This window comes from Microtus oregoni, unplaced genomic scaffold, assembly GCF_018167655.1.
Source record: "Microtus oregoni isolate MIOR12 unplaced genomic scaffold, Mior012 000018F_ref0000195, whole genome shotgun sequence".
In the NCBI taxonomy this organism is placed as follows: Eukaryota; Metazoa; Chordata; class Mammalia; order Rodentia; family Cricetidae; genus Microtus; species Microtus oregoni.
Window position 1 is genome coordinate 18431127 of NW_024543077.1, and position 25010 is coordinate 18456136.

Sequence of the window (25010 nt, forward strand, 5' to 3'; positions counted from 1 at the left end):
TGGACTATTTTTAACAATCTGGAAAATTAATTCCAGGCTACTACATCCTAAAGCTAACATTTAAAAATAAATGCATCATGAAAACAAATCTATAGATACAGTGAAAGACTGACCAGAAATACAACAGAAGCAGGAGCTTCGGGTCCAACACCACTACCTAGGAATTCTTCAGATATCCCGCTTCCCCAGGGCGCCTTGGTTTTAAATGTTCAGACATCTGCCTGTGTCTTAAGGGAGCCTCATCAAAGGAGTCCTAAAGCCTATCTTTGCTAAATAATAAGTTCAGAAAAATAACCGAGATGCCAAAGTGGACATGTTTTGGTACAACTAAATATGTAATTAGTTGGAAAAAAATATTACACTTACTCATACCACTGTTTATTGTGTTTTCGGTAAAGCAACGTATCCAAGGCAACAGCATTGACATCCAGAGCTCCTGGGGAAGGCCACTGGTTGGTGAGGTGGGCAGTTAACTCTTGTCTTGATCTTAAATCATTATTCTTTAGCACAGTCCTGTGAATATTAAGATGGTGAGTGCTTTTGTCTTTATTCTCTTTTATTCCCTCAATGGCGGGGAACCTAACTGGCCCCTGAGTAATCACTTACAAATGGTATGTCTATAGACTGAGCAGGAACAGCAAGGCTGCCTGGGCCTCGGACTCTTTCATCTCCCGCAGCACATGCTTTTCAGACTTTCTGTGCTGGTTAAGATAAAGTGAGGTGCTGCCAATAATTAAAGGGTCCATCAGCACTTTAAACCTAAATCCAAAGCAACAGTATTCTAGACATAGACTATCAGAAGCTAGCTAAAATATAGATTCCATGTCTAAGGAATAATAACTCAGAGTAATAACTGAAAGCAATTTAATTCAACTAAAAAGATCAGTTAAATCAATTAAAAATAGGACTATTAAAAACTCATGCAATATATTTAAAAGAATATTTCCATTTAAAAGTTATCCTTTACTTATTTTCCCTTTTAATTTTTAAATTTTTAACTGTGTCTGTATGTGTGTGTCTGCATGTGGTATGTACATACGAATACAGTGCCTTTTGAGGCCAGAAGAGCCTTCTGATTCCCTGGAGCTGTCTGATGAGGACGGTGGGAGCTAAACTCGGGTCCTCTGCATGAGCAGTGCTTGCTGCTTCTAACTGCCCAGTCATCTCTGCAGACCCATAATATTTTTGACAGAAATGACTACTAACAGTTTCATGAAAGTAATGAAATCAATATTAATCTGTAACACTTGCTATAATCAACTGGCGATGTTTCACCATGCTTTTCTTGACTTATTATAGAATTGTTACTTGACTGGAACAACTTGAAAAAGAATTGGAGTTTTGGTAAAATTTCAATTAACACAAATCAATTGACTATTGTCATGAGACTAATTCAACATTGGAACTGATTAAAGAGAATTTAAAAGCAATGGTCTTACTGTATCTCTAAAATTCTTATAGAACATCTTGGCTGCATGCATTCTCAAACAGGAGCTTATGATTTTTGTGTACTAAGATTCCGAGTCATCAATCAGGAGCAGGAGGTGATGGATGCCTTCTACTAACCTCCACAAATCATAGTCCCATTCTGGAGTCTAGAGAGGGGACGGTGCGTAGCTGGCGGCACAGTCCTGCACTAAAGATTAACCGCCAGCAGGGTCTACAAAATAACCACGTTTACAGTTTACTTGTTTAAATGATCAAGGGTATACTTCTGATTTTACACAGTGTATAATAACTGCAGAATTTAAGAATATGTGTCACTATATGCAGAAAGAAACATCATCTAGTACAAACACTAGATCTTGTCTCATTAAGCTAAGAAGTTGGTGAGAATGAATCTTACTAAGGTACCCTGGGCAGCTGCCACAAGTCCTATCTCTGGAAAAAAAAAAAAAAACGTAAAACTCATTTAAAAGGCTTTCACATTGTTTACCTACTGCAAATAAAACTTTACAGAAATCCTAGGATTGTTAGAAAAAGAAGAAATAAGGATTATTGGCCTGATAATCTACCACAATACACTGCATTATTTTGGGTTTTTCTAGTAGATTTTTCTCTATTACGTGTTTGCTCCATTGGAGGTTTCTAGTGAAAACCAATGGGAAACTCAACTTGAATGTCAGGGGTGGATCTTAGGCAACCTTATCACTAAGTGTGAGAAATGCAACTGAGTATCTCTGAATAACCGGCACTGGCAGGGTTTGTCGAGGGGTAGTAACATCACAACTTCCAGTCTATAATGTAGTTTCTTTGGTAGAGTGAAGCAGCCTCAGACCGCATACTGCAGAAGTGCTGCCACAAAGGTAACAACACAACTGTCCAGAGAGAACTTTTGCCTAAATCAAATTGAGGAATTAGGCTAAATCTATTTATTTAGTGTATTTGTTCATAGGGGTATAAGGATAACTTATAGGAGTCGTTCTCTGCTTCCACCATGTGGGTTGTGGGAAATAAATTAAGGATATCAAGTTTGGCAACAAGTACCTTCACCAACTGAGCCATCTCGCTGGTCCTCAGTATTATGTTTAGACCCTTGTCTTTAGAAATCCCAAAGATACTGTTTCTATGCACAGCAGCATGATCCTTTGAAATAAGCTAAGAGACTTCAGAGGGTGAAACAGCCATGGTTTTGGTTCATGGTGTACCTACTTTCTATGGGCAATGTGCAAATAAGAAACCCTGGCACTTGTCCTACCCCTATGGAACAGATCGATCCCTGGAGAATTCCACAGGAAACTGTAGCTAGGTTTCCATTCTTAGAGACACCACAGAGCAGGCAAATGAGTTGATAGATTAAAAATTCCATTCTGCTCCGTTCTATCCTGTGAATTGTGAGCAGCCCACCTCTCCCCAGACCTCCTTCTCTGTTCTATCCTGTGAATTGTGAGCAGCCCACCTCTCACCAGACCTCCTGCTCCGTTCTATCCTGTAAACGTGGAGCAGTTTCCTAGCAAATTTTATTGTAGCCACGAATCAATTACAGTTGCTTCCAAGCTGAACAATCCCATTACTTCCCTTAAAAATTATAGCAAATTTATAGCAAGACCTATGCAAAGTAACTCAATAGAGGTCAGTAAAAACAAGAGCATTTTTCTTATTTGTGCTCAGCCTAAAATCGATTTTACCTTAAATTACCAAATAATCACTCATCATGTTAAATCAGAGATAAATATGCATTATTTCATATTTTACTGAGAATGCTAACTAGTGTTGAACCTAATTGGCTAATTTAAATGTGAAAACATTCATTGTGATGGAAATAAATTATCACTCACACTAAGGTTCTACAGAAAGGTTCAATAAAGAAAAATTTTAACAGATTAAGTAATAATAATATATTATCAGCTCCATTTGAAAACTTTTCTGTGGTATTTATCTCTAAATTAATATAAGCTCCTTTGTCTTTGGAGTTTTAACAGGAATTACTCAGGAATTTTATCCCTCAAAATAACATAATTCAGTTTTAGCAAATACAAAGATTAAAAGATTAAATTTTATTGTAGCCATGAATCAATTACAGCCACTTCCAAACTAAATTTTAAGCTAGATTAATTCCATCAAGTTTAACCATATTCGGACACATCTGATGCTAAAGCCTCAGCACCCACGTGGGGGGCTCACAGCCACCTGTAACTCTAGCTCCAGGGGATACAATGCCCGTTTCTGGCCTCTGAGGGCAATATACCTATGTGGCATACACTCACACAGATACACATATACACATACATGAAAAAAACTTTTTATAAATCCAAATTCTGCCCATTCCTCAAGATCAACTTCCCTTTCTGATTCTCCTCTCCCATGGAAATTTTCAGATGTCTGATGCATTCTAAGAAGGGTCATCCGCTCTTCCTTACTTTGCTCATTTCTCAGACCAGAGGCCATGCTCATGCTCATGATGACCTCATACTTGTGTCTGGTGGATAAATATTATGTATAAGGCTTATGATCCTTTGCATTAAGGGAGTTAACCTCTGTTAAGTTCAAAAAGTTCAAAAGGTCCAAGACATGAAACAATTTTGTTTGTTTTTGTTTTTCTGAGACAGGGTTTCTCAGTGTAGCCTTGGCTGTCCTGGAGCTTTGTAGACCAGGCTGGTCTCAAAATCAGAGATCTACCTGCCTCTGCCTCCCGAGTGCTGGGATTAAAGTGTACCGCCAAGTGCCCAGCAACATGAAACAATCTTTAATACTGATAAAACAAAACAGTTGCTTCATGGAAGCCCAGGTGTATGTTTTAAAGGTGAACATCAAATTGCACCAGGACTGACTATTTTTTGAATGCATCCATCCAGAAGCATTTACTGGAAACTTACTTCTAAAGGCGAAGTGTTAAACGCTCAGAGGAGGGATTCAAGTCACAGACTGACACAGGAGTGCCACTTAACCCACACATGGACTAATCCTTGTGGTTGGATGTAGACATCTTACTTGTCCTTCCTGTGTCCTTGTGCAATGACAGCACAAGAAGGACCTTCATTACATGCTGTGCCATGCTTTAGGACTTCCTGTGTTCTTGACAAATTACCATTTCAGGTATTCTGTTACAACATCAGAGAATGAACAGAGACAGAACTACAGCAAACCTGTGATTTCCCGTTACTTGTCTAATGTGACACAATTCTTGGTGTATTTGGGTGCTCTGAGACATGGCAGACTAAAAAAAATCTTGGGCTATAATCTTTTATGAAATTAAAGAACATATTAGAACTATAACAACACAGAGTTTTATGCATTTAATGCAGGGCATCTCGGTAAGAGACATGAAGTCTAAAAAAGAGAAAGTCATCAAAGATGAAGCAATTAGGAATTACTATTACAGGAAGAAACAGAACCATCTTCCAGATACTAGTTACTGCTAGTCACTGCTCTGAACCAAGATAACCCTGTGAAGGCAGTGACAGTTTTACTTGCCTTCTATCATCAGCACCTGGAAATGGGCCTGGCTTATCACACTACTTTCAATTAGTACTTACCAAACAAATGCAAGAGCATTAAAAAGACAAACATTAAGTACAAGCAAAAGTAATGAGGATTTCTATATCTTTATCCATGGAATGTCCTATAGAAATCAAAGAGCCCCAATCAATAAAGTTCTTCATATACAATTCTAGCCAATAGGTATGGAAGGAGAGCAGTGAGGTAGCAGCACTGTGTACACCCCAGTTAATCAATGAATCAAAGCTTTAGGTATTGTTCACCAATGGCTCAAGTCATCAGATGGCAGATGGCATGAAGTCAGGTGTTACCATTTGAATCCAATATCCATTCTTATGATCATTAAAACAGATCACCACTGCGCTCCCCAAATATGCCATGATAGGAACTGAAATACATACTACCTATAGGATACTTACATGAGCCCCCTGAGAGCAATTTTCTGCCCTGAATATATAATGCCAGGAAAGCTTTTTAGTATACATTTGTCTGGATCCTGCCTCTCACCAACTAAAGCAATAACTGGAAAGTCTCAGTTCCTGTATAATTTTTTGTCTTGTTATATTTTTTCCATTACACATAAAAAAAAGGTTTATGTTAAACAACTACATCAGAGACAAAGAAGAAAACAAAGGGGTAAAGGAATAGGGAGAAACAGGGTGGCAGAGAGAAGAATAGAGGGGAGGGAAGGATGGTAAGAGGCAGGAATCTGACATAACAAATTCTCAAGGGAATCCAGAACAAGACGTGCTTGGGGACCTGTGAGAAGTGAAACTAAGAGCAGATCTTACAGCTCTTAGCTCAGCGGGAATAAGTCAGACAATCACCCACTTACCTTTAGTATTTTATTTTTTGACCTTAATGCAAGCCATCAGTATCTCTCTACCTTTTCTACCATGGCCAAACATTTATTTACTTTCTCTTCCACCTCTTCCATCTATCTGGACACATGCTGGCTACTTACAGAGTAGATCAGGCTTAATGTGATATTTATATTCTCTCCTGGTCTCCATTCCTTCTCACGTTCTTTTTATACATGTGACTCGTAACAACCAGAACTCATTGATCATGATGCAAGAATCTGCTTTACAAAATGTGAGAATGCCTCAAACTTTAATGAGTCGTTTAACTCCCTGGGAAGCCTGTTAAAATCAGGTTCTGGCCAAGGCTGGAGTCTGATAACCCACCCAGAGCTGATGCTAATGAAGCCAGTGACTTAGAATAAGGAGCACACAGAGGTTATCTAATAGAAATAGAAGAGGAATCAATTCTGATTCAATAAATTACACTACAGAAAAGATATTTTTAGACAACTGCAAGGATTTTGTTATTAATGAAGATTGAGTGATAAAAAATGCTTCTAATTTCATAGGCTGTGAGTATGTGAGAAAATGTCTAGTTTTAAGAGATGTCTAGTAAAGAATGTAGGAATGAAAGGACATGACTTGCCTCAGAAACAGTTCAGGAAAGAAAAGGAAACTGACCAATCTGGGCAATGGCTAACTGGGCTCACGTCACTCTTATATAAACACCTGACACTTTCTCGATGAAAACATTAATAGCTATAGACACCAAATGATACGTTTTAAATTTAAAATGATTTCATGGTAAAATTCACACACTATAAAACATCTTGCCAGTTTTGGTGCCATACTTGGTGATATTTGACACATTCACAGGATGTGAAACCAAGAGCCATTATCAACTTCTTGTTCTTTCCTCCTCTTTTGTTGGCTGATAGATGCTTGGGTCTAGTATGGTTGGTGGTGTGGCCTTAGCTATCTTTTGTCTCTTCATTTTGAGATAAGGTCTCACTACGTTGCCCAGGCTGGCCTTGAACTCACTCTGCAGAGTAGGCAAATGGAATCTATCATCCCCTTGTCTGAGCCTGCAGAGTACCAGGCCCTGTCCTCTCTGCTCTTGTAAACCTGAGATGAGATCTATCCATTATGCAGCAATAGTGATTTTCTCCCCAGCCCTAGAAACCATTACTATATTGTGTTTTTTGTTTGTTTTGTTTGAGACAAGGTCTCTTTAATATTGGCTGATTGGGAACTCATAGAGATCCACCTCCTCTGTCTCCTGTGTGCTGGGATTAAAGACATTTGCATGTTCTATTAATTCTTTGTCAGCTGGTAAAGATACCCCACTCCGTGGGATTCTTCCACAACTGATAATGATTGCTTCCTTAGTTGTACAGAAGCTTCTTAGGTTTATGTGTCCCACTTGTCAATCTAGGTCTTAATCCTCAGCAAATAGAGTCCTAGCAGAAAATCCTTTCCTATTTCCTACACTTGTATCTTGTAGGCTATTGCCTGTGAATCCGTCTAAAGACTTGAGTATTTCTGGTTTCCAGATTAGTGCTTACACCATTCGTCTTCAGAGAGGCCTCTGCTGGCAGTGGATGGGAGCAGAAGCAGAGGCCCACAGTCAAACATTAGATGGAGAGACAGCCCAAATGGAAATCTCAATCAGGTCCCTCCCCTCAGAGCTCACAGAACCCTACAGATCAGAAGGAAGAACTGTAGGAGTCAGAGTGGTTGAGAACTCCACAAGAACACGGCCCACAGAATCAACTAAGCGGAGCTCATAGGGGCTCAGAGACGGAAGCAGCAAGGACCTTCTGCATATGCTATGGCTGTGTAACTGGGTATTCTTGGGGGCTCCTAACAGTGGGAGTGGGAGTGTCTCTGACTCTTTTTGCCTGTTCTTGGAATCGCCTTTCTCCTACCGGGTTGCCTTATCCAGCCTGGATATGAGGCTTTGTATCGTGTTACGTCATGTCTGACTGATATCCCTGGAAGGCCTGCGTTTTTTCTGAAGGGAAATGGAGGAGTGGATCTGGGTTGTAGGGGTGAGCTCAAGGAGGGCAGGGAGCAGAAATACAGTCAGTATGTATTGAAAACAAAACAAAACAAAAAAACCCTGTCATCCCTGAAATCAACCTCTCTCTCTCCCCTTTCTCCCCCCCCCTCTCTCTCACACACACACACACACACACACCATGAAAACAGGAGGAAAATAGTAAGGCCTGTGCTGCAATGCCCGGCTATTCCACTTTCTGTCTCTGTGCCTTTACTATGTTGACTCACTGTTGTTTCAACTATAAATTATGCCCCACAGGCTCATGTTTTAGCTGTGGTTCCCAACTGGTGCCACTTTGTGGAAGGCTGTAGAATCTTTAGAGAGAGAGAGACTCCGTGGCAGCAGACTTGAGGTTTGGTAGGCAGGCCCTCCTCATGCTCTCTGCCTTCTGAAAGCCGCACTGCTACCAGCTGCTTCACAATCCTGCAGCCGCACTTTGCTCCCATGATGGAGTTCATCCTCTTAAACTACAAAATAAAACCCTCTCCCACTGAAGCTGCTGCTTCTCGGTTATTTGGACACAGCAAGGAGAAAAGTGATCAATATTGCTCATGTAAGTGGGGTCAGTTTTTTGTGTTTTTTTTCACTTGGCAGGAATAACATCCTGTAGCATATCCTTCATCCCTATTGTAGCGTATCACAAATTTCTTCCCATTTTAAGCTAGATAGTATTCTATTTTATCCATAAATCACATTCTGCTTTCTTTTTGCTAGAGGAGACACTTCATGCTATCTTTAAAAATCTATTAAGAACTGTGTTCTCACAGACATAATGTCTTGGAACGGCCCTTGAGAATGTATATGCTGGGTACAATGCTACCTGACTTCATGTGTTGCTTAAATATTTTGCTTCCTTTCTTCTTATAGTCATTGCTCAGAATGTCAGTGAATTCTCAAACTATTATTATGTAACTTGTTTTGCCTTCAATTCTGTTCATTTTTCTACATAAATTCTGATGCTCTATCAATTAATGTATAGCTATATGAGCTTTTATTATATGAGTCATAATTCTGCAGCTTTAAACTATTTCCTCTGACTCTTGTGTAACTATACCTGTTCTATTAATTACTACCCTTCCCCTCTTTGTCTTTGAGCCTACAGTCTCTTGTAGACTGTGTTCCTCTGGACCAGATGATTTCTTCTCCTATGCTTCCAATCTGTTTCTTAGAGAGCCTAACTTCTAATACATAGAGACTCAGATAGATTTGGTGTTTGTTTTCATGACTATAAGCTATCTTCCCTCATTTACTGGTATTCTTGTTTTCTTTCATGTTTTTGTAAAACAATGTTTTAATTTATTTCCTCTCACATATACTCTATATTTTCTTTGGTTACTATAAAGATTACATTTAACATTTTAAGATTATAATGCTCTGATCTGAATTTATATCAACTTAACTTCATTAAAATAAGAACTCTCCTCCTTTAAATCTGTTCTCACTCACCAGTTATCAATACTACAAATGACATGTTTAAATATTTTTTTGCCCACAACTAGAACCTTTTAAATGCATCAATCTTGCAAATTATGTGAAAATAAAATACAGTGTTATAAGCTGAAAATAATAATAGGAGAATATGCATTTTAATGGTATATATCCTGTGAAGAAGCAATGGAGTACTATTCATATCATATGGTTATCTTTGAAAATTTAGTATTCTACTGAATTTCCCAAAAATATTCAAAAGAAGTAATGCAACGTGGTTTACCTTTCTAGTCTGACTGCGCTTTTTCTTTTCTGCTTTCTTTGTCTGCGTGTTTATGTCTATGTGTGTACATCTGTATCTGAACACACGTCTATAGGTTACCAGACAACCTTTGGTACTGGTCTCTGGGCACCATCCACCACTTTTATTTTTCAAACAGCATCTACGTCTAGCCTGGAGCTTGCCAAGCAGATTGGAGGGCTGGCCAGCGAGCCCTAGGAACTGGCTTGTCTCGCCTTCCCTTTCCAGTGCTGGGATGACAAGTGTGTGTCACCGCACCTGGCTTCTTCACATAGGTTATGGGATCAAACTCAGGTCAGAACTTTACCAACAGAGCCATCTCCTTAGTCCTCGCTGCATTTTCTTAGTATCTGCTCTAATATGGACAATGAAGTATGCAACTGTGTTAATATAACACGATTCTAAGTTAAACTTTATTAACAAGTATCATCTGCTAAATTACAGATGACCAAATGATTATGACAGGTCACAACATCCATTTTTAAGTAGACCACGATGACATCATCGCTCGCACTTGCCGGTATCTACACCACTCATCCTAAACTGTGAACCATCAGTGACTTTGTTTTGCTAGCTGATAGATGGCAACATCAGTATTTACTGTGATTCACAGCTATGTGGTAGGTTCTTGAATTACTTCAACAATGAGTGATTCTTTCTTATATTGTTTAGACTCTTCAGTTCCTTCCCTCACAAGACCACACAGAACATTTACCATTACTAAAATTTTTAAGTCATTAAAGGAAAAAATGCATCAGGGTTGTTAAGAATTCTTCATATTTATTGGTGTTGAATAGGACGAGGTTTTCAGATTTTACACATTGTTTTATGGGTCTCTATTTCTGAGGTTTGCAGTACATGTTTTACGATTGTTTAAACAGCAAATCTTATACCCAAGGGTCTAAATCCATGGCTGTTAGCAAACTATTCTATTATATATGATACTCTTTAAACAACTATGGGATTGATGATGTCAATCTCCTACATTACTATCTTTTTGTTTTGCTTTGTTTTGTTTTTCAAGACAGGGTTTCTCTGTAGCTTTGGTTCCTGTCCTGGAACTCGCTCTTGTAGACCAGGCTGAACTTGAACTCAGAGATCTGCCTGCCTCTGCCTCCCCTCCCGAGTGCTAGGATTAAAGGTGTGCACCACTGCCTGACATATATTAAACCCTTAAGGCGAAAGTAACTTCTGTTAGATTTTGTGGGGGGGAGGGGGGAGAGGGGAGACAAGTTTATCAAAGCAAACGCAAGGAACACTACAGTACAATAAAAATCCCTGGCCTGAATTTCTGATCCTCATCAATCTCATGTGAGACAAACCGAGAAACTGCTCCAAGTTAAAGTGACTGAAGAAAAAATGGAACCAAATAGAACACACGGACTTGAATTGGATTTGGTGACAGGGAAACAGAAGTGCACCGAGGGAAGATTTCAGAACAGTCAATGAAACGGAAATACGAAATCAATCTGACCTGTTAAAACTGACTCACGAACTTTGGCTATCTCAGACACACAGAAGCAGAAGGCATGATAATGTTAACAGCATCTACATGGTTAAAAATCTGCATGCATGTGTGAGGAGAGGGAGAATTACAAGACAAAATGTTAAAATCTGATAAATCCTGGAACGTAAGTATGTAAATTCTGTGTACTAGTTCTTATAATTTTTCTGAAAGTCTAATATTTAAAATTTATCCTTTAAGGGGGTACCACCGGCTCCTCGGCTTTTCTCATAGACGCACCAGCAATTGGATACAGCAAGGGCAAGCCTGCTGCTCCCTCTATCCATCCCCTTTCTGCCCTGGGTGTGGAGTTCCTGCCAGGGGCTTGGGTTGCTGGATACTGCCTTTTGCCCTGGCGGCTGTGAGGACGGGGGTGGGTGCTTTCTCTCTTGGAAGAGGGTTTTAGCACAGGTTTTCTTGTTCTCACTTCCAACTCCCCTTCTCCCCTTCCCCACCTATTGGCATGATGGCTCTCTGGATTATTTGCGGGTGCTTTTTGGGATTACTGCTGGGGCCACAAAAGCCAAGCCAGGTTCGGATGAGAAGGAGCTGATCCTGCTGTTATGGAAAGTCCTAGATTTGGCCAACAAGAAGGTGGGACAGTTGCACAAAGTACTAGTTAGACTGGATCAGTTGGAACTGACGGAGGATTGCAAAGAAGAAACTAAAATAGATGCTTAAAACCTGTCTTTCATGCCACAGCTGGACCAAACCTTCCGGACAGTTTAACCATCAGCGAGCAATGAACTGAACACTGGGGTAGGGACTTCCTTCTGTTTGTGTACTGATGGGCAGCTTCATGTCAGGGAAATCTTGCATCCTGAGGCTTCCCAGAAGAATGCATTACTACTACCTGAATGCTTCTATTCCTTTTTTGATCTTCAAAGAGAATTCAATAAATATTGCCTTGGCTCACCTCATATTGACAAGCTGGACCTAGCAGCGATGGCGAAAAGCCTAACCTTTGAGTAAAACGACCCTGTCTCCTGATGTGGAACGTCTCAAGTTGAAAATATGGGGAACATAATTTTAGCGATGATCTCAGAACCTTACAATCACAAATTTCAGATCCAGAGGGAGTAAGCTACAATCTGAAAGTGGTACATGCAAGATGGAGCTCACTGCTGACAACACGGTAGGTCGTGAGGGCTCAAGGTTTGCCCTGGCAGTCTTTTGATTAAGACATTGTAAGGTTCTTCAAAGCACTAAATATCGCCAAGGGAGGTGCAGCACTCTGTCTGCATGCTCAGGAGTGGAGCGATGGAGACGCTCTGGTCAGGTTTGTAAGTGAGGAGCACAGAGATCAAGCTCTACAGAGGCACAAACATCACACAGGGAACCATGGGAATTGGTACCTCGAGGTTTACAAAGCAATGGGTGAAGACTTTCTTAAGATTGCTGGAGAGACATCCAATGAGGTAGCCTAGTTCCTCTCCAAGGAAAAGCAAGTCATCACCCGCATGCTCCCTTTCACAGCCACAGCTGAAGGGGCGGTAGCCTTCCTAGGACAGCATTGCCCCATCTCTGGGGGAAAGGAAGGCATCTTCTTTGTCACCCATCCTGATGGTAGAACGACAGGAGATGCTTCTGTGCTCTTTGCTTGTGAGGAATACACTCAGAATTCCCTGCGGAAGCATAATTACTTGCTGGTAAAAGATACATGGAGCTTTTCAGAAGTACCGCCCAAGTGCAACAGGAGCCGAATGGGTTCTCCTCAGCCCCTGATTCCACATCTAAGCCCTCCCATTATCCTGGTACTACCTCAGCAATGTGTGCTCCCCACAAACGTAAGAGACTGTATATGTGTGAGGTCTTCCCTACACTGCCACAGTAGAGGGCATTCTGGACAATGCATGGGGTTCCCATGGTATTGAATACCCGGGCCGCCCATCAGGAGATGCCTTTACCCAGATGAAGTCTGCAGACAGAGCATTCATGGCTGCATAGAAGTATCATTTGAAAAAAAAAAAACCATGAAGGTGAGATATGTGTCAGTCTTTCAGTGTTCAGCTGAGGAGATATACTTTGTACAAATGGGGGGCACTTTAAATCGAAATGGTTATCCCCGCTGCCATGAAAGTCACATGCCTGTCTCCTCCTGCACATTCCCAGCTTCTGCAGCCGTGATTCCTACTGAAGCTGCCATTTATCAGCCGTCTCTGTTCTCCAGTCCCTGGGCCCTGGAGCCCTCCACCACACACTGCCCAGCAGAGTCCCTGGGCCCTGCAGCCCTCCACCACACAGTGCCCAGCAGAGTCTCCGGGCACTACAGCCCTCCACCACACAGTGCCCAGCAGAGTCCCTGGGCCCTGCAGCCCTCCACCACACAGTGCCCAGCAGAGTCTCCGGGCACTACAGCCCTCCACCACACACTGCCCAGCAGAGTCCCTGGCACTTCAGCCCTCCACCACACAGTGCCCAGCAGAGTCCCAGGGCACTGCAGCCCTCCACCACACACTGCCCAGCGGGCACTGCAGCTCTTCATGAACTACACAGCCTACTACCCCAGGTAAGGCTCTACAGGAAGTGACAGCAGGGACAGAGACAAAGGACTCCTTTGACAACCAGAGTGTGTGCTCACAAAAGAATATTGTCTCCCTCACTGAAGGTCAGCATGGCCGGCCGCAGCTTCGGCTCACATCTCTGACTAATAGGTTGTTTGAAAGCAGACTCGAGAAGTCTACTACTTATTTGTGGTATGTGACTAGCATGGTCTTAAGTCGCCCCTGAGTTCAGCTCTCCCCCTTCCACCTCCTGTTAACTGGACTGCAAGGTAGCTTTGTTCCTTATGATCGGGTGGGAATAACACGGAGATGAATCACAAAGCAGAATGATTCATAATGGGAATGATTATATTTCTATTAAGGTTGAATGTCACCCAAATATAAATATAGTTGCTTTAAATTAAAAAAAATATCCTTTAAGAGTAAAATCTATTATGTGGAGAATTTTCACTATAAAAAAATTAACATAATTTTGACAAAACGGTAGCATTAGGGTGAGTGCTTTGAGCAGTGACAGGCGAAGGAGCTCATACCAGAAGGCAACTCTCCACACACCATAGCTGTGCTCATCTAAAAACTGCCTGCTGCAAAATTCTTCCAGAGGAGATTGCATTAAATGTGCACAGTGATGCCGCGGCAGAGCCTGCCTTCAGCTTCATCCATCAGGACTGCACTTGAGTAATACTGGTCTAAGGTACAATGTTTGCAGTCAATCAGTAACTAATTCAGCTCCACGAGTGCTTCAGGGCTGAGGATGTGCGTCAGTAACTTGATGCCCAGCCTGCAGAAACAGAGACTTAAGGGCTGGATGTGCGTCAGTAAGCTTGATGGCCCAGCCTGCAGAAACAGAGACTTAAGTAGAAATCATGTATTTCGAGTGCGTACTACACAGAAGAACTGAAGGGAATTTTAATTTTCGCCGTGTGTTTTCTAATTTCCCCACAGTGAAATCAGATGACTTTTCTAGTAAGGAACAAAACCACTTTCTTACAAAGAGCGAGAAGCTCTGAGTGGCAAGCAGATGTCTGGAATTAGACTGTGTAGCAGAGCCCACTCCACGCTCATGTCTACGCATCGCCATTCTTAGGAAAGAACCTCACTTACAGCTGATCTTGAAGCTCCACGATGATGTATTCTAACTGTTCCTTCTCCAGCTTGTGGGCCAGGTCAGAATCTTCAATCCTCTGAAGCAGCACTTTATTCTGAGAGACAGATTCAGAAAGCTGGTTCTCACGAAGCCGTAAGAGTTCTTCAAGATAACCCTGGAGACACAGTAGCGCAAGGGTAAGGTTAACTGTAGAAATTCTAAGACATCTTAAGATCAATGATGAACACCGTCAGCAGTATGTCCATCTATTTCATAACGAAACATCTCAAAATACTACTGATGAATAATTTTAATTGAACAAGGAAGCTTAATATGCACTCTGCATTTTTGACTGTTATTTGGGGAAATGGAATGGGAGGTGGGGTCTACTATATAGTCTCAGATGACCTTGAACTTCACCTCCTGCCCTCACCTCTCCCTTTCAGAGTGAAAGGGTTACTTAATGCACAGGACCTAAACAGGACTTTGTGATGATAAACACAGGTTTTCATCTAATTACAAATATCAATACTCTAATACTCAATACTTGTATACTTTCTGTATACAAGGAACCAACTCCAGATCCCACTCATTAGAAACAGATGGCAGATGATGGCTTCAAAGCAATAACTGATGTTCTCCTGGACTGCTGGGCACTATATATTTGATACTTACAGAAGTTAACCAAAAAGTAAATTAAGTAGTAGGTGCAAGGCAGGTTTCACAACTAACTATACCACTAACAAATTGGTGTAAACTCAAGAGTCTAAAAACACTCTTTCATTTCTGGGTATGCATGCCCACACTTTCCGCTCCACCTGGGATCTGCTTCTCTTGTCCTGCATCTTCTCCTGATGGACTCCAAGGCTAACTGCTTTACACTACCCGGGGCTTGTTCGTTGAAAATACTTATTCTGGGACCAGAAACAACTTCTTTCTTTGATATCAAAGACCAACGTTGGTTTTTGCTACTTCCTTCTTTCAACCTTTTATAAACTTCCTCCTACAAATGAAATTATTAGTGACTAGCAAAAACAAAGGTCTGTGTTAGCTGGCACACAGTGTGACTGGGTAGTGAAGGAGTTACCTGTTTGACCCTTTTTTTTTTACGGAGGCCACAAAACATTCATGACCAAAGGATAACTTTACAAGTATCTTCTACCTTCACTTCTTTAGGCACACCCAAATCATAGGCACTGCCAAACCAAGAATTTCTTCCCACATATTGGGTAGAGACCTCATGGACAGATGTTTTCAAGACTAGTTCAAGGCCCTGTGTAAACACTTCAGAAATGAAGACTAAAACAGAAGCAAACATAAGCAAAGAAAAGCTACTTTAAAAAGTTCGTGTCTTTTACTATTGAGAAATTAAGATATTTGTCCTCCTTCCCACATTGCCTTTATTTTTATGTATGTGGGAGTTTTGCCTCTACGAATGTTTATCCATCATGTGCATGCCTGGTACCTGTTTCCTGGAACTGGAGTTGGAGCATCTGGCAGGTCTTGTGGGTGTTTGGAATTACCCAGAGGTACTCTGGAAGAGCAGGACTCTAACCACTGAGGTATCTCTCCAGGCCCCTTTCACCTTGACTTGTTTCTCCACTTCCCTCCTGTCTTTTCTCCTCCCCTTCTATCCTCTCCTAGAATTCCCACGCTTCCAATTTACTCAGGAGATCTTGTCTTTTTCTACTTCCCATGAAGATTAGATCCTTATGTGTCTCTCTTAGGGTCTTCTTTGTTGTCTAAGTTCTCTGGGATTGTGAATTGTAGGCTGGTTTTTCTTTGCTTTATGTATAAAAGCCACTTATGAGTAAGTACATATTATATTCATCTTTCTGGATTTGGGTTACCTCACTCAATATGATGTTTTCTAGATCATATTTGTCCACAAATTTCAAGATGTCATTTTTTCTGCTGTGTAGTACTCCACTGTGTAAATGTACCACATTTTTTTTCTTTATCCATTCTTCAGTTGAGGGGCATTTAGGTTGTTTCCAGGTTCTGGCTATGATAAACAATGCTGCTATGAACATAGTTGAACATTTCCTTCTGGTATGATTGAGCATCCTTTGGGTATATACCCCAAAGTGGTATTGCTGGGTCTTGAGGTAGGTTGTTTCCTAATTTTCTGAGAAATTACCATATTGATTTACAAAGCAGATGTACCAGTTCGCACTCCCACCAGCAATGGAAGAGTGTTCCCTTTACCCCACAACCTCTCCAGCATAAGCTGTCATCAGCGTTTTGATCTTGGCCATTCTTACAGGTGTAAGATGGAATCTCAGAGTTTTGATTTACATTTTTCTTATGACTAAGGATGTTGATGATTTCCTTAAGTATCTTTCAGCCATTTTAGATTCCTCTGTTCAGAGTTCTCTGTTTAGGCTAGTACCCCATTTTTTTTTTTTTTTTGGTTTTTCGAGACAGGGTTTCTCTGTGGTTTTGGAGCCTGTCCTGGAACTAGCTCTTGTAGACCAGGCTGGTCTCGAACTCACAGAGATCAGCCTGCCTCTGCCTCCCGAGTGCTGGGATTAAAGGCGTGCGCCACCACCGCCCGGCTTAGTACCCCATTTTTAAAATTAGATTATTTGTTCTTTTAATGACCAAGTTCTTGAGTTCTTTGTATATTTTGGAGATCAGTCCTCTGTTCAATGTGAGTTTGGTGAAGATCTTTTCCCACTCTGTAGTCTGCCATTTTGTCTTGTTGACTTGCTTTATAGAAGCTTCTCAGTTTCAGGAGGTCCTATTTATTAATTGTTTCTCTCAGTGTCTGTGCTACTGGGGTTATATTTAGAAAGTGGTCTCCTGTGCCAATGCATTCAAGTGCACATCACACTTTCTCTTCTATAAGGTTGTCTTTAATATTCTGGAGTCTTCAGGAGTTCTGGACCAGGGACACCAAATTCTCCCTAAAATCACTAGTTCCATGATCTTGGCACCAATTTCAAGCTCATCAGATAAAGTTTCTGAGTTTGGCTGGACCAGTTTTTTGCTCTTCTTCTGAAAGAAATGCCTGCTTAGTACATAATTCTGCCACATACTCAGTGTCTTAGGGTTTTCTAACACTGTGAAGGGACACCATGACTACGGCAACTCTCAGAAAGAAAGCACTTAATTGGGGTGGCTTATAGTTTCAGACCATTTTTATCACAGTGGAAGCGTCGTGGCTGATGGTGCTGGAGCTGAGACAGCTACATCTTGTGGGCAACAGGAAACTAACTGTGACACTGAGGAAGCCCACTCCCACAGTGACACACTTCCTTCAATGAGGCCATACCTACTCCAAGAAAGCCACACCTCCTAATAGTGCTACTCCCTATGAGATTTTGGAGCCAATTACATTCACGCTACCACGGTCAGTATCTCTGCAGTTTCAGTATTCAGCCACACACTCTTGCATCCCTGCAGCTCCAGTATTCGCTACACTCTCTGCATCTCTGCAGCTCCAGTATTTGCTGCAACTCTTACATCCCTGCAGTTCCAGTATTTGCTACACACTCCTGCATTCCTAGCATTCACTGCACACTCCTGCATCTCTGCAGCTTCAGTATTCGCCGCACACTCCTGTATCTTCAGTTCCAATATTCACTACACACAACTGCATCTCTGCAGTTCCAGCATTTGCTGCACATTCCTGCATCTCTGCAGTTTCCTTTCTGGGAAAGCTGTGATTCTTCTTCACTAAGAGGATGAATCTCCTGACATTTATCTTCAGGAAGCAGGATGTTTTAGAAAATTTCAAAATTATCTGCAAATCAGCTGCCCCCAAAGGTATTCAAAACGTCCTTTCATGATGGGAAGAAACATCTCTGTGCATTTATGAATCTGGATGTACCTAAAGTCTGGATGCCTCTCACTTCGTTGCAATAAGCTGTTCAACAGCGTGAACAACTTCAAGTAGGAAGTGTTGCAATGTGGTGCAAAGAACTGGGCCAGCCAAGGCACTGGATCCACACACATCTTGCTCTACCTCACAGTTCTCAAGTGAGAAACAGTGAACAGTCACACTCTGCCACCACGAGGCTAGATTTTCTCTGACCAAATAAAATTCTGCCTTCTTTCCTGCAGGTGAGTCTCCACAAGCACAACGCCTTCAAGGGTCAGTTCTAATGTGTGACACTGGTAAGCCAGCCATCCCTGCGTTTAAATTCTCCTCAGTGTTATTAATTCATTTGCTGTTCTCTGCTAGATTATTGTTCCTGTAGTCAAGGTTAAACCTCGGAGGTTCTTAGGCCCTCAGGGAGGTGTCGTTTGATTTTCAAGACGGGGTTTCTCTGTGTAGCCCCGGCTGTCCTGGGACTCAGAGATCTGCCTGCCTCTGCCTCCTGAGTGCTGGAATTAAGGGTATGTACCATTATGCCAGGCTCATCTCTGAGTTTAATTGTCTTATGGCCACAGGACCTAGAAACCATTGAAAAAGAGCTGCTCTGGCAGCTTGGATCTCCCAACCTGCCTCTGTCCCTGACGCATGCTCTGGTGCTCCAGGTCCTCGATTTATTTTTTATTCATGTGTATGTACATGTATCTGAGTCAGTTTATGGGTACCACTGTGCATGAAGGTTCCCCACAGGGGCCAGGAGACATTGGATCCCCTGGATGTGGAGTTAGGGATGGTTGTGAGCTACCTGCTGTGGGTACTAGCAACTGAACCTGGATCTTCTCAAGAGCAGCAGGCACTCTTGACCACTGAACTATCTCTCTAGCGCTGAAGCTATTTTAGAGAAACTTTAATTTTTATTTATGTTTATCGATGGGTGTTTTGACTGCATCACATATGTGTGTTCTATGTGCATGCCTGGTGCCCATGGAGGGGGCTTCAGATCCCTGGAACTGAAGTTGGAGATGGTTGTGAGTTGCCGTGTGGGTGCTGGGAATTAATTGTTTAATTCCCCTGTGAGAGCAGTAGGTACTCAAAACACTGAGCAATCTCCCTAGTGCCTAAAACTATTGTTTTTTCAGTTTGAGAAATCTTATACACAATTTAAGGCAAACCTTGCTTTAAAATTTCTAAGTCTTGTTAACAGTGGCAGGTACAAATGTCCCAGCTTTGAAATATAGATCTATTAGAAAACTGACTCTATGTGATCAGTTTTCAAAATCACATAGACATTTTCGCCCAACAGCAGGGGGCAGTATCAATCTTCCACAGGACTACAGGCTAACCGCCATGAACTGCTGTCATAGTCTAGTTTTGTCCCTCATCACAGTACATGCTGCCTCACTTGTGACATTAACAAACTGCTTCCTTTCTTTTAGCTTCATCGTACCTGTTAAAAGGGCTAGTATTACTTGCCCCTGAAGATTGTTTTCCATAGTAAATTTCATATATCCACTTCATAATCGAATCTCAATGATTGAAAGTAATTTTATAAACAAATCTTTCTTTTTGTATGTTTTAGTACAAAATATATACAGATATTTTCAAGCATTAGTAATTAAAGAATACATTATTCATTATCTCAATTAATTACCACTATAGTAGGAGCCAATATAATTATCTACAATCTGCAGGAATGGCAGTATATTGAGATATGTGTTTATTATCTCCTTTTCTCTCTGGTTTTTATCACAAATATTGTCTTAACATATTGCTTAGTTTCCCTGAGTTTTGTCTACATGCATTCTTTTGAAACATTCTTTCTCATCTACATTGAGGAGTTTAGCCAACAATCCATTGACTTTCAATATTGTATATTACAATTTAATCCCTGTCCAGTCAATGGCCATTAGAATTATTTCAGAATTTTCTTGATGCTAACAATAACGCTATGAACACACTTATATGTTTCTTGGACCACACATCACACTGTTCTGAGAGGCAGAACTGCTGGGGCATAGGCATAGTCAGATGTTTAATTGTTTTTACTATGTTTTTATACTTTATACTAATCTCATTCCTACCATGGGTTATACTTCTATGTCTTCACACAGATATCAATGGTATACTGGATTCATTTAGTCTGCTGGAGAATGTTTCTGCTTTGTCTGTTATTAGAGACAGTCACTATATAGTAGGGAGCACCATTGTTACAACAGAATATCTCAGCTCTGTCTGTTATTAGAGACAGTCACTGTACATTAGGGAGCACGGTTGTTACAACAGAGTATCTCAGCTCTGTCTGGTGTTAGAGACAGTAACTGTATAGTAGGCAGCACCGTTGTTAACAACAGAGTATCTCAGCTCTGTCTAGTATTAGAGACAGTTACTGTATAGTAGGGAGCAAGGTTGTTACAACAGAGTATCTCAGCCCTGTCTGGAATTAGAGACAGTCACTGTACAGTAGGGAGCACTGTTGTTGCAACAGAGTATCTCAGCTCTGTCTGGTATTAGAGACAGTCACTGTACAGTAGGGAGCACCGTTGTTACAATAGTTGCTAGAGTGTGTCTCCAAACCACGAATCTGATGACTTCATTAGTTAGTTCTGGGCAATGATTTTTTTCCCTCTTTTTATTATTTTTTTAAAAAACAATCTTTTATCATTTTACATACCAATCCTAGTTCCCTCTCCCTCTCCTTCCCCCCACCTCCTGCCCACTCTATTCCCCATCTACTCCTCAAACAGGTTAAGGCTTCCCATGGGGAGTCAACAAAGCCTGATACTTCACTTTGAGTCAGGACCAAGGCCCTCTGCCCCTATATCTAGACTGAGAAATGTATCCCTCCAAAGAGAAATGGGCTTCAAAAAGCCAGTTCAAGCACTAGGGATAAAACCTGATCCTACTGCCAATGGCCCACAGACTGTCCCAGCTACCCAACTATCACCTGCATTCAGAGGGCCTAGTTTGGTTCTATGCAAGTTCCCCTGCAGTCAGTCTGGAGTTAGCGAACTCCCACTAGCTCAGGTCAGATGTTTCAGTGTGTATCCCCATCATGGTCTTGACCAGTTTGCTCATATTCTTGCTACCCCCCTCTTCGACTGGACTCTGGGAGCTCAGCCCAGTACTCCACTGCAGGTCTCTGCCTCTGCTTCCATCGGTTGCTGTATGGAGGTTCTATGGTGACATTGAAGACAGTCATCAATCTGATTACAGGGCAAGACCAGTCCGGGCACCCTCTCCTCTACTGCTTAGGGTCTTAGCTGGGGTCATCCTTGTGGATTCCTGGAAATTTCCCTAGTGCCACTTTTCTTGCTAGCCCTATAATGGCTCCCTCAATCAAGGTATTCTGGGAAATGATTTTTAAAAGCTTAGTTTTCAAAAGCGTACAAGTGTATGCAACTCTATCAGTTTTGATAAGAGATACTTAAGAAATTCTTCATTTCAGTTTTCTGAGGCAATGACATGGAATTGTCACAATTACTATCTAATTAACTGGTAAGATTTTGGCCACTTTTTAGTTATACTTCCTACTCTCTTTATTAAAAACTGTTTATATGTATCTTAACTTTTTAGAACAAATTATTCTGCTGAAGATTTTTCTGTTTCACTGGATGTGGCGAATAATCAACATTTGGTTCTGTTCATCTCTTTTTTTATTTTGTCCATATCAATTATTCTATTATTCCCCTTCCTTTGAATTGTTTGTTCTCTGCCTGCACTTCAGATAATTATCTTCCTAATTTAATTCTTCTAAATGCTACAAATCTTACATAATTGCCATTTATAACTGAGATTGTGCATTGTTTTCAGTTGCGTCCACTTCTACTTGCTCTATACTTGAGAAGGCTTTTTAACCTAAGTAAGTGATAAATGTGGGTGGTAACGAACTTTGTGCTCGTGTGTTTAAACCTCTGATCCCCATCTGGGGGTACAATTTGGAAAGGCCGTGGAACCTTCAGAAGGTGAAGCCTTGCTGGGGGAGGTGGGTTACCGGGAGCAGGACTTGAGGTTCTGAAGTCTGGCCCCACTTTCTGTTAACCCTCTGCTTTCTGAGTTTGGATGCAATCTGACTATCTTCACGGTCCTCTCAACACCTCTGCCATTCTTCTCGTCATGATGGACTGCATGCCAAGACACTGCAAAACAAAATAAGTCTTTCTCCCCGGAGTAGCTTTGGCCAGAGTATTTTATGACAGCAAGGAGAAGATTCCTAAGAACTGCTGTCTGCCTTTATGGCATGGATACTGTGATCACTAGTCGACATTTGGAATATCAGCATCGCCCCCTTCCTCTGCTTATTGAAAGTTATACAGCCATTCCACTGGTGCTTGACAAGAAGGTGCACTACATTAATTAGTAAATATTAATAATATTCTAGCCATCAGAATTTAATATATGTTAGATTAAGTTTATTAGTTGTTTTGTTAAAGTTCACCATCCTTATTAATCTTTACTTAATTCAAAAATTACTCTGAAAGTCATTAAAGTAACCATAATTTTGGATTATTTCTTCTGGATATTTTCTTAAGTTCTGGTTCACATTTTATTGATATATTATTAGATGTATATGAATTCAACATTATTATATATTCTTGGGAATTGTTCCTTTTTAACAGACAGTATCAGTAGGTTGCATATTATGTGCATGTATGTGTCTCACAATAATGACTAAAGAAGAAGGGGTCATGGATTTCAGAGGGAAAGGGGGAACATAATAGGAGCGGGAGGGGACAAGAAAAATGGGGATGATACAATTACACTACTCATAAATGAATTCTCAAAATTAAAATATTTAAAAGACAGTATTACCGTACATGGAAGCTTATGCCTCTAATCCTAGCACCCCAGAGGGTGAGGCAGAGAAATTATTGTAAGTGTGAGGTCAGTCTAGTGTACTGGAGGCCACGCCAGTACTGGAACTCCAGGTAAGACACCACCCACCACCCTCTAATACCTCTAAACCCTGCCCAGCAGTCTCCAATAGCACCCATTTCCCTGGCTCCTTATCCCTGCCCACAATCCCCAGAGGCCACGCCTGTATCAGGAGCCCCAGTTAAGACATGCCCCCTAGTATCCCTTAAGCCCCACCCAGCATCCCCCAAAGAACTTTCTTCCCTGGGTAAGGGAAGATAACTCCTGTTCTACTGTAGGTCACACAGCTACCAGGAATTCCAGAAAGCCTAGGTTCATGGAGCTCCAGAAGCCACAGCAGTATCCAGAACCCCAGAATCTCATAAACAAAAGGAGCACCCACAGCCCCAGTGAGAGACACCCTAGTAGACCTGAACTGTGGAGACTCACTATTGGACCTGAACTGTGGAGACTCACTATTGGACCTGAACTGTGGAGACTCACTATTGGACCTGAACCATGGAGACTCACTATTGGACCTGAACCATGGAGACTCACTATTGGACCTGAACTGTGGAGACTCACTATTGGACCTGAACTGTGGAGACTCACTATTGGACCTGAACCATGGAGACTCACTATTGGACCTGAACTGTGGAGACTCACTATTGGACCTGAACCATGGAGACTCACTATTGGACCTGAAGACTCGCTGGTCACCAGAACCACAGGCCACTCAGGCCAGAAGACCTGAGAGAAAACAGGAAGCAAGGGAGAAATACATCCAAAATGTATCCATCCAACAAAGATAACCTCAGAAATCAGCACCTAAACTGATAATACCACCAAAACCCAGATGACTAGAGGCCAGTGTAAGAACACCTAGGGCAGCATGGCACCACCAGAACCAAATTATCTTACTACAAGCCCTAGATATTCGAACACAGCAGAAGCACAACAAATAACTTAGAGAAATCTAGGAAAACACAAACACGCGAAATAAATGAATAAAACCTCCCAAGACCTGAAAATGGAAAGAGAAGCAATAAAGAAAACACAAACTGAGGGAACCCTAGAGATGGAAAATATAGATAAGTGAACACAAGCTACAGATGCAAATATCACCAACAGACTATAAGAGATGGAAGGAAGACTCTCAGGCATAAAAGATACAATAGAAGAAATTGATACAACAGTCAAAGAAAATGTTAAATATAAAAAAGTTCCTGACACAAAACAGTCATGAAGTTTGAGACACTATGATAAAACCAAACTAAGAATAATAGGAATAGAAGAAGAAGAATCCTATTTCAAAGGCACAGAAACTATTTTCAACAAAATCATAGAAGAAAACTTTTCTAATCTAAAGAAACAGATTCCTATAGGGGTACAGAACACCAAATAGATTGAGCAAGAAAGCCCCCCCCCCCGATACATAATACTCAAAACACTAAATATACAGAAACAACAACAACAAAATTAAAAGCTGCAAGGAGAAAAGACCAAGTACATATGAACACAGACCTATTAGAATTCACCCAAATTCTCAATGGAGACTCCAAAGTCAGAAGGGCTTGGGTAGATGTCTTACAGACTCTTAAGGGACCACAGATGCCAGTCCAGCTATACCCACTATTTACCCACTATACCCAGCAAAACTCTGAATCACTATAGATGGAGAAAACAAGATATTCCATGACAAAGACAAATTT

General features: G+C 41.3%; 1 protein-coding gene and 1 pseudogene across 2 annotated transcripts in view; one reads left to right on the forward strand and one right to left on the reverse strand.

Moving 5' to 3' along the window:
* Positions 1–25010, reverse strand: part of LOC121459019 (RUN domain-containing protein 3B) — a 153656-nt gene that overhangs the window by 17169 nt on the left and 111477 nt on the right. The window contains exons 8-9 of one of the 2 annotated variants that reach the window (XM_041668505.1): positions 14645–14802; positions 367–513 (exon numbers count right to left, since the gene is read on the reverse strand). In XM_041668505.1, the coding sequence (XP_041524439.1) occupies positions 367–513; positions 14645–14802 (305 nt within the window). The remainder of the gene's footprint in view (positions 1–366; positions 514–14644; positions 14803–25010) is intronic. The other variant, XM_041668506.1, reaches the window with a different exon arrangement.
* LOC121458626 lies at positions 11137–13549 on the forward strand (annotated as a pseudogene).